At 43.5% G+C, this 10,916-nt stretch overlaps 1 protein-coding gene across 1 annotated transcript; it reads right to left on the reverse strand.

Moving 5' to 3' along the window:
• Positions 1 to 1,014: 1,014 nt before the first annotated feature.
• On the reverse strand, positions 1,015 to 7,307 carry LOC308149990 (ubiquitin carboxyl-terminal hydrolase 42-like; the record flags this gene model as incomplete). The annotated part of the gene is made up of 14 exons (XM_080522865.1): positions 1,015 to 1,453; positions 1,567 to 1,817; positions 2,555 to 3,223; positions 3,584 to 3,740; positions 3,851 to 3,951; positions 4,108 to 4,248; positions 4,417 to 4,528; positions 4,624 to 4,706; positions 4,837 to 4,907; positions 5,030 to 5,097; positions 5,535 to 5,634; positions 6,123 to 6,233; positions 6,415 to 6,624; positions 7,055 to 7,307. The coding sequence occupies 14 exons, from the start codon at positions 7,305 to 7,307 to the stop codon at positions 1,015 to 1,017; spliced, it is 2,766 nt and encodes a 921-aa protein (XP_080378991.1).
• Positions 7,308 to 10,916: the final 3,609 nt, after the last annotated feature.

Here is a 10,916-nt window from a genome sequence, read left to right on the forward strand (position 1 = left end):
CTAAAGGCCTAACTGGCTCCAAACTAGTCTTTGGCTTTATAATTTCAATACTGTGTCACGTGAATAAGAAATTAGTATTTAGCTCCCATGTTAAACCCATCCTGTCATTGTATGACTAGAAAAACCTACAAAAACGACCATGCCATTGCACTGTATACGTATGATAAGCCCTGAATCCAAGAAGTGGTACAACAAACAACCATTCTCTGACCTCCCAAAAAAAGTCTGTGACACTCAGTTCAGTATATCAATCACTCATACGAAAATGATTTAACCAAAAGGGGTAGCTTCCATATAATAACTCCATCTGGTAGAAAGGCGGACATTTTACCCATTGTGGTGTACATGCCCCATCATAAGCATTCACTCCAACAAACAATGCTTGTAAACAAAGTGAGGGTTACAATTTCTGACATTAACAAATGTATTTAAGGCTTTTTATATACCTTGTACAATGTATACATTTTACATGCTATTGTTGAACTAAAAGGTATAACATAACTGTTGTCATATTTTTTTTTACGTAGAAAAAACAGCAAACCATACCCATTTCACTGACTTATGTCCATAGAACATGGTCTAAATTAAGTTGTGGGAATTGTCTAAAACAAACAAAAAAAACAAAAATCTCTATTGGTATTCCTGATACAGGACTGTTTATGTATAAAAAATAACTGATAGTACAGTTCAAAATTAAATTCACAGTATTCTTTCTTATGAACGCTAGAAAAAACAAACTGGATTTTTAAAAAGCAAACACAAAAGGTCCACAGCCAAAAGTGATGATTATTTTTTTTTATGTTTTTTTGTATACTTGAATAATGAGTTTAAAAGAAAGGATAGAAAGAAAGGGTGTCTCAGTGAGTGTGAAAAGAGGGATGCAGAGAAAAAAAGTTGTCTTCTCCAGTGAAAGGGTTGAGAGAAAGAGAGGGGGAAAAAAGCAAAAACATAAAAGAGCTGGAAATGTCCTCAAGTCTGTCCAGGGTAGGTGTGGTGGTGTAAGTGCACACACAGTCACAACAGCCAGTCCCAGGCCAGCTCCTTCTCTTCCAGACAAAACGCCTCCTCATTGTAGTCGGTGCGGCGTTGTTTGTTAGGAGAGTGGTCGTTGACATGGTCGTCGCCATGGTAACGGCGCTTCCGGTTCGGCCTCTCCTCACTGCTTCCTTGATAGGGTGCCGTTGGCGATGCATGACCAGAAGGGAGGCTGAAGTCATCGTAGTCGGTGCGGCGTTGTTTGTTAGGAGAGTGGTCGTTGACATGGTCGTCGCCATGGTAACGGCGCTTCCGGTTCGGCCTCTCCTCACTGCTTCCTTGATGGGGTGCCGTTGGCGATGCATGACCAGAAGGGAGGCTGAAGTCATCGTAGTCGGTGCGGCGTTGTTTATTAGGCGAGTGGTCGTTGACATGGTCGTCGCCATGGTAACGGCGCTTCCGGTTCGGTACCTCTTTGCTAGAAAAAAAGAAGAAGAAAAGCATACAGGCTTAATACAATTACATTCTTAATATCATAATTTAAAATCATTGAAATCTGCACAGTGCCTGGAGGTGTGAGGGTTGTCTCACCTTGGCCGACTGTGATGAGACTCCCTGCCGTTAGCTATGCTTGGACCCACACCAGACGACAGCCCATGACCGTTAGCTATGCTTGGACCCACACCAGACGACAGCCCATGACCGTTAGCTATGCTTGGACCCACACCAGACGACAGCCCATGACCGTTAGCTATGCTTGGACCCACACCAGACGACAGCCCATGACCGTTAGCTATGCTTGGACCCACACCAGACGACAGCCCAGGACCACTGCTAGAAACCTGCAACAGACCACAACCACAAACATCAATGGGCGCACTGATGAAAATATTGACAGGACATGATGACATACTGCAGGATAATGACATGATTACATACTGCAGGACAATGACATGATTACATACTGCAGGATAATGACATGATTACATACTGCAGGATAATGACATGATTACATACTGCAGGATAAGGACATGATTACATACTGCAGGATAATGACATGATTACATACTGCAGGATAATGACATGATTACATACTGCAGGATAATGACATGATTACATACTGCAGGATAATGACATGATTACATACTGCAGGATAATGACATGATTACATACTGCAGGATAATGACATGATTACATACGGCAGGATAATGACATGATTACATACTGCAGGATAATGACATGATTACATACTGCAGGATAATGACATGATTACATACTGCAGGATAATGACATGATTACATACTGACATACAAACATGATTACATACTGCAGGATAATGACATGATTACATACTGCAGGATAATGACATGATTACATACTGCAGGATAATGACATGATTACATACTGCAGGATAATGCTTTGCAATAGTATTTCAACAACAATACCTTCTTCTCTTGTCCTTGCAAGCAGCCAAATACCATGACAACAATCCTATACGTGGCCCGATATCAGATAACCACACTTTATCAGATAGAAACTATTCTATGCTACCGTTTTGGCATGTTATTTGACTAAGTACCTTGTCAGTGTGTTTGAGGCCATTGACTTTGTGGTGTCCGTTCTGGTGACCGTTCTGGTTGGGTTTGGCGATGCCGTTACTGTTGTGGTGCGCCCCAGCCTCACTCCCACCAGCACCGTTGGTCTTAACGGCCGGCTGGGGTCGCGGGGCCGGTCCGTAGACGGCTCCTCCGTTCCTCCCGTTGAAATTAGGCTTGGCCAGGCCGTTTTCTAGAGCGCCGCCCTCCTGATCAGACTCCTCTGATGACTCGTGGCCGTACGGCACCAGGAAGGAGGAGCCGTGATTCCCATTACTGGCTGACGTGCCGTTCACACGAGGCGGGCGAGGGGCGGACATACAGGCTGAGGTAGACTGTGAGGAAGAGGAAGAGGAGGAGGCGGACGGCTGGACGTAAGAGGAGGAAGCTGAGGCTGAAGAAGAGGATGAGGAGGGGCGGATCTGCTTGCCCTGGCCAATGTAGAAGGAGAGCTTCTGTAGAAGGAGAGCACGGTCGGGGATCCCAGTGGGACGGCAGAGTGGGTTTGAGGAGATGGAGGACGAGGAGGATGAAGAAGAGGAGGCGGAGGGCAGCACGTGGCTCGGTTTTCCGAGGCCGCCACTGCTGGTGCTAGGCTTGGAGCCAGATGGATTGTCTCTTAGAGAGCCGTTCCCGTTGACGTGAAGGGTGTTCTGTGAAACAACCAAAATAAGTTAGCTACAAGCCTCATTACACACTGCTGTTTCCCTTACCATTGAATAGGTGGGGCGGACCCCCCTGTCTGGAGTTTTGGCTTAGATAGAACTCAATAGAAAATGAGTAAATGGTAATGGCATCGCTGGATGTGTACTCATGTGCCCTGCCAAAAACAAATCTGTGCGAAACACTGGTACGCGAGCTTGCTGTGAATACAGTATTATCATTCATTGATCTTTAATAATCATCAGAATTATCATTAAGTATCATGCCAATGTGGTGTAAAGCTGCGTGTGGAGGCTCATATGACAATTAAAGAGTGTGTGTGTGTATACAGTGCAGTATAGAGGCTGTACCTTAGCCATGTTTGGGGGCAGCTGGGGGCCGATGAAGCCGGTGGAGTTGTGGCAAAGCCCGAGGTTGACACTGGGCGTGAGGACAGGGCGCGGGGACGACTGGCCTGGGGTGCGGCTCACGAGGTTACAGTTCCCTCCGTTCTTCAGATCAGGTGACCTGGTGGCCGGAATACAACAAGATGTTTTCGTGATAAAAAAAAGGGGGGGGGGGGGGCATGCACAAGAAATGTAAGTTGTGAAATGTCTTTGCGCCTCTGTGGTACTCACCTGATGTAGAAGAGCACGTAAGCCTGTTGGTCGAGAACGGATCTGATGTCACTGACAGACACCGAGGAGTCGTTCATCTCATACCACTGCCCGTCACTGGCCTGAGAATTAAGAAGAGGACTGTTAACGTCACATCACATCAACATCTAATTCTGAGCAAAATGAGACTGGCTGATGCACTGGTGAACTGAATTTTTATGAGGGGTGTGTGTGTGTGTGTGTGTGTGTGTGTGTGTGTGTGTGTGTGTGTGAGATACCTTGATGTAGCAGTAGTAGTGTCCAGCATGGCAACTACGGCCTGAGTGGACCAGCACTGCATACAGAACATAGACCTGGGGCTCCCCGTGGGACTGGGACATGAAGGGCCTAAGGTCCAGGTACTCGGGGTACCTCACGTCCTGAGTAAGGAGAGTAAGGACGACACAGGGAAACCACACAGGGAAACGAACAGGGGGTACATCTTCAAAATAACTAAGGCATTTCTGATTGTCTGAGAAGAGGAAAAAAATACCCTATTGCATTTAACATTCTAAACCTGAATCCAAATATTCCCAAAATGATCTTACCTGTCTAATCTTGCCCCCGTTGAAGTTGGCAAAGCGCTTCAGTGAGATGGTGAGCACGTTGGAGCTCCGGTGGATGGTGAGTCTCTTTGAGGCTGGAACCATTTTCTTACACCTGCAGACAGGTTTTAGTCAGTTGCATTCCATTATGATGTGAGGAATCAAAACTCAATAGGCTGCACAAATAAATGAATACAGGTATATACTAACTTTGTGCATTTGTATGCATTATCTCCATCCAGTTGCTCTGGCTTGACAAACTGCTCCAGTGCCTTGGTTATGCTGGGAGCCGTCTGCAAGACGACAGACACAATTCTCAATTATTTACTTATTACCAATATCTCATATCACGATGAATAATTATTGTAAAAGGTACTTGATTGATGTGAAACAGCAGAATGATTATGTATAATTGTGTGTTACCTTTATTTCCAATGCGACATCCAAGTAGGGGTCAAACGTGTCAGAGACTGCTTCGCAGTTTAAACATTTTACTGTGAAAGATTGAGCATTGAAGATTCAGTGCTTTTCTTTGCTAACTTTGTACGGGTAAGCAACATACATACAGTATAAGCAGCATACAAATGAGCAATGCAAGTTTGGACCAATAACTTACCCCTGGATCGTAGGTACCCTCCAAAGACTTGGTGGATAAAACTGGTTGCCTGCGTTTGCCTGTCCAATCTATTGAAAAAAGAAATGTCAGAAGAATTAAAAAGACAAACTACAAACTACTCAAAATGTGAATGAATTATTCCTAATAGTCAGCCAGTCTGTACTACAGTACATTCTCAAATCAAGATACTCGTTTATTAACCATTAGCAACACAAACTGTTACAGCCCTTTGAGAAGATGAAATAAAGGGGAAGAGACAGCAGAGGAAATAGAGCAAAGATAATTACAGAAAGGTAACCTGTTGGCGCAGAAAGGAAATCCACTATCCACAAGAGCTTGCTACAGTCAGTTTTAAGGGTCGCTTCTATAAGCGAGGGTCATTGCAACATATCTATTAATCATGTCTCACTGTATTCTAAGCTAAATATGAATGTAGGTCACATCCAAGTACACTACATCCTAGTGGCTGAACACTGATTTCCATAACTCCCTCAGTAACACCTACTTGGTTCCAGGCAGGCAGGACTTTTGCATAGCATCCACTGTGCATCGCAGGAACTCGTGGGCATCCTCCTGACTCCCTAAGCGGAAGTGCTTTGCAATCCCTACCGGGTGTAACAGGGCAGGTAGATGACGAAACCATACAGTTGACAAAAACTTGAGAGCATTAAACAATCACATTGACATGGTTATGGTTAGCTGTTACTTATCGTTTGGTATTTTGGTGGAAGCATAGGATGCTATTGCTAAGAAGCTGTCTGTCAAATAGTTCTCCCTCCAAAATAAATTGATAGCACCTTCTACTTTTTTGGAGGGAAAATAAATGTTCTGAAGATACTGTGTGTTCCCTGGATTTGGCACCTGTGATGCTCTCTTTGCATTTTTGGAGGAAAAACTATTTAGCTGACAGGCTGGTCATATTGTCCATATATCTATTATTTTGATACAGCAAATATGTTTTTTTGTTTTGTTCTGATGTGATTGCAGGCAGTTATTATTATTATTATTTTATTTTTTACAACAACACATATTTCCATCAAGCATATATTAAATAGTAATATAGTTTTTTTTCTGATTGTGAGTGGACACTCACGTTTTAGTTCATTGCAGACACCAATGGGCTTGATGACGTTCCCCGAGTTAGCAAAGACCTGGGTGATGTGGTTCTGCATGGTGCACATCATACAGAAACCAGGCTCATGACCTAAAGGGGAACAGATATGGAGGTTAATCGGATAAGAGGCATGTTGTACCGTATCTTCTAGCATTCTGTTCCGATTAACTTCATTCCTCAATACAATTGTTTAAAATTCAATATATCACGACCAAAATAGTCATTCTAAACAGGTCTGGAAACCAGATTGGTTATATCTTCATTCACATACATGTTTTGGAATGTTCCCGGGTCAGCATGTAGTTGGTGAGGGGAACGGTGTAGGTGAGACACTGCAGAGCCGAGTTGAGGAAGCAGGTGTTTCCCAGGTTCTTGAGGCCCGCTCCGATGCGGTGGATCTGGCTCCACTTCAAGTTGAGCCGCTCCATAGGGAACAGGACCTTCTGGGGGAGGCCAATGTCGTCCCCACTGCTCAGTACCACTGGGGAGGGTGGGGAAACACAAAAAACACTGAGATTAGTCACAGGCGGAAAATACTTTTAAAGAAAGTTTTACGTTTTGTTTATATGGAACAAGCGATGGAGTGCTAGGTGAGAGCAGAGGGCAGAGAGATGCTGTCTTTATTACTGACATCACACAGTAGGTTCTACAAGAGAGAACCTCATTCTGGGTCATTTGCTTGGGGCTACATTAAGCGATTGATTACCCCCCTCACAGTACAACATGCTTACATAACTTGCCATGCCATAGAGAAAAGACACACAACACCTAGGAAACCTGTTCAGTCGGTCAATTGGGCGGGAATTCCCTCAGCACACACAGTGAATACATTTACAGTGAGTGCAGGTATTTGCCCTCGTTTTTACCCAGCATCAAGAGACCTTTTGATTTAACAAACCATATCTTCTCACCTTGCTCCTTGGGCCGATCCACTGAGTGGGTCGCACTGCTGTAGATGGTAGCTCCAGGTGTGGGGCCCAGGCAGCCGCCTGTCTTCACCCTGGGGGTGTCATTGGGTGAGGGGCCCACCCCCCAGCTGGAGCAGCTGCTGTCCATCCCGTCTCCACTACTGAAGGGGGAGCGCTTGCACCCGACTGACTCAAGGTCAGACTTCTCTGAAGATGACTTCTTTGATGACTTCTTCTTCCTTTGAACTATGGTCATTGTTCATTGCTGATGGGCAAAAACAACAAACACAGATGAAAGTGTTAGCTATTTAATATGTAAGTATTGACAACTAGTTGAGGAATGATAACCCTGGTAGAGATTAGTGAAGTTGTATCTGAACCAAGCACACATACAATCTTCACTGGAGCTCTAGTGGGTTAGTATTACGCTATGATATTCAGATTGTAGTCCAAGAGTGCCAAATAAAGTGCAGTGTATATAGGATGCTCTAAACAACCTATGAAGCAACACTTTAATACAGTGTCATCCTTAGCTACCTGCATGCATGCATGTTCCGTCCAGCATCTCAATCAAACACACTGATTTTCTATTATAAATGGGTGACTTCTGGGTATGACAGATTCAGTTGGTGGATCTATTCACACATTATATCAGGAATGACTCCCTGTCTGGTACTGAGAGGGGCTTATGATACTCAGTCAATCCCCATGAAATATGGCAGAACAAAATCGTTTCAAATGAAAGCTTGAGGAACAAAGAAGGGTTCACAAAAAGAGTAGCTAGCTAGTAGTGTATTATGGAGATCCATGTTAGTATGTCATATTAACCACCAGGTTTACAATGCATGGCAAAACATTCCTATCACTTTAAGAATTTGCCCACCGATACAATCGTTCGTTAAATAAGATTTCACCGAATAATATTGCCAAACTAAAAATGCGCCTGCTTGTACCAAATAAATGGCTCGTACACACTAGATTCACGGACACGTGACAACGTTACAGTAGGCCAGCGGTTCCCAACCTTTTTCGACTCGAGGCCCACTTAAAAATCTCTTAAGTATTCGCGGCCCACACAGGCATTTTTTGGGGGTGTCTCATCATTATTATTGTATTCATATTGGATATTTCATATGCATCATCATACAATCATCATACATACAGTGCAGTAGGCCTAGTAGTATCACACTGATGATGCATTTTTGTAAGGTTTTAAAGAAAAAAAATATATATATTTTTTGCCCATGATTTCGCGGCCCACTTGCAGTACCCTTGCGGCCCACCAGAGGGCCGCGGCCCATAGGTTGGGAATCGCTGCAGTAGGTTGTTAGGGGCGTAAACGTTTGTGTACAGTAGAATTCTCGTCCAGCGTGCCTAGTTACAGGAACCACATCATGACTTCGGAGGGGGCAGAATTGATCAAATAACAAACTTGACGGCTGGCTCGGATTACCCAACGATTCAATATTGCAAAGACCATGTAATCTGAAAGTGAAAGCCCGAAAACCAACATCGACCAGAAGAACACGCACGTTTACGACAATTGTTCCCTCCTCCCACCCAGGCTGAGAGAGGATTTAGCCAACGAGACAGGCCACGCCCACTACTCTAGCAACGCAACACACCTGAAACAGAGAAACGGGTCATTTTAAACGTGTCTTACCCTGTTTTCGTCAACGATAAGGGAACGTGAAGAGCGTGTGGCCTTTCTTGAGCACACGATCAACATTCTGTTGTGGGGAAGCTCGCGCGTGCATCATAACAACCACAGACGCCATGGTAACGGCGCACGTAACAATACTACAATTCTACGGCGAGAATTCTTGCTCTGCCAGTTTTTATTTTTAATTATTTTTTTATCAGCTCATATTGTGCCTTGCATATACCACCATCTAAATGACTAAGATAACAGTGTTTTCCTTTAATGCACGTGGCCTTAATTTACCACATAAACGTACAAGTTTTTGGGATGTGTTAAGAAGAGAGAAAGTGGATATAGCCATGGTTAGCGAGTCCCACTTGCTGCAGAGGGATGTCCATAAACTAAAAGATAAACATTATATGGTGAAGGCAAGTTCATCAGCCCTAAACAAAACGAAGGGAGTAGTAATCCTTGCTCGCCGTAATTTTCAGTTAACTAACTTAGGTGTAGGGGGCGATTTAGATGGAAGAATTACTTATATGAAAACCATTATTGAAAATAAGAAAATAGCCTTTTTGTCTATTTACGCGCCTAACAGTTATGATTCGGATTTTTATACACGCCTATTGTAGTGTATTTTCATATGACGTGGCCATGGCAACCCGACGGCCACGTAGTGAAAGCAACATAGTAGGAGACTCTGTTTGACTCTGTTTTACTCATCCAGGGCTTGCTTGAGGGCAGAAACATATTTGTCATTTATCTGATTCGTTCCCCTATTCACTAGATAACCGTCCGTTTGTGTTGTTTCTGTTAGGAAAGATAGGGAGAGACACACGGTGGCCTTTTGACAATGCATGTGCAGAGGATGGAATGTCATCATGGGAGGATAATTGCATTGGGGTCGAGTCAGCAAGACGGCCATAACATAGGTTACATTGGAATTGTATTAGACCATAGGGTGAGTTGCATTATAATAAGACAATGACATCCTATTTGCAGGACGGAGAATGGCCTCACCTACTCACTGGTATGCTTTGTATTCAACCAAATTAAAGTAACGTGGACTCTGTTTAGTTGGCTCAGCGAAATAATAGTGACAGGGTATAAAGTCCGCTACGTAGATGGACTCTGCCTCTTTATTTTTTTCACATCCATCCTGTGACCGATTCGGACCATCAGCTCCATTGAGGGGCCAAGCTGTGTAACCTGCTTTTTTGAATAAACAAGTCTTAAATTTGCTCACGAACTCTTCTTCATTTTTTAGTAAGTAACAGATACCAAAATATATACGAAATAATGGCGAGCTAGCCAGGAGTTAATTAATAGCTTATAAGTAATTATAGTGACCGTCAATTTTTACATCTCTTCATTCAGCGCCTGGAGGTAAGTACCATTCTCTCTTTCTCTGTCTCTCTCTCTCTCTCTCTCTCTCTCTCTCTCTCCCCCTCTCCCTCTGCCTTTCTCTCTCTCTCTCTGTCTCCCTCCCTCTCTCTCTCTCCCTCTGCCTTTCTCAAATTGGTTCCCTTTCTCTCTCTCTCTCTGTCTCCCTCCCTCTCTCTCTCTCCCTCTGCCTTTCTCAAATTGGTTCCCTTCCTCTCTCACTCTCTGTCTCTCTGTCCCTCTCTCTCTCTGTCAGGCTTTGATGTAATTAAATGGTCTTAAAGCTGTAAACAAAAGAATTTAGATTTGTGTTGAGTATCTGTTAGAAATATAAGATAATTACAATTGGATTGAATTTAAAGAGCCGGATTTAGAAATCTGTAATTGTACATAAATGTGTAATTGTACGATATTGTAGAAGTATCGAGTGTATTGTGGAGCAAAGGATGAATTGCTTCAGTGCGCGTTTTGCGAATGCGCTGTCAGTAGAGTACTAAAGGAAGACGAACTTTAGTAAGTGTCTATATGAAAAGTGTAGGCTTGTCGACAGGAAATTAACGGAAGACGTTTTGTTAATGGGTCGGCAATATTGATATCTTGTGATAAATCAGAAGAGAGTCTGATAATTGTGTTATTGTAATTGTACGATACTTTATCGTGTGTGTGGTATAACAGGATTGTTATGAGTGTAAAGGAATCAGAATTCCTAGTTTGAAAGAGCATAGTCCTGTTTGTGAGAAGACAAGAGGACCATTGTCAGCTAATTACTTTAGTGCCGTCGAGCCTTATGCCTGCAAGCGCTCAAGGCGTTCAAGTACAGAGGCTGTGGAAAAAAGGCAT

The sequence above is a fragment of the Nansenia antarctica genome (genome assembly GCF_963989245.1).
Source record: "Nansenia antarctica genome assembly, chromosome: 1".
Classification (NCBI taxonomy): domain Eukaryota; kingdom Metazoa; phylum Chordata; class Actinopteri; order Argentiniformes; family Microstomatidae; genus Nansenia; species Nansenia antarctica.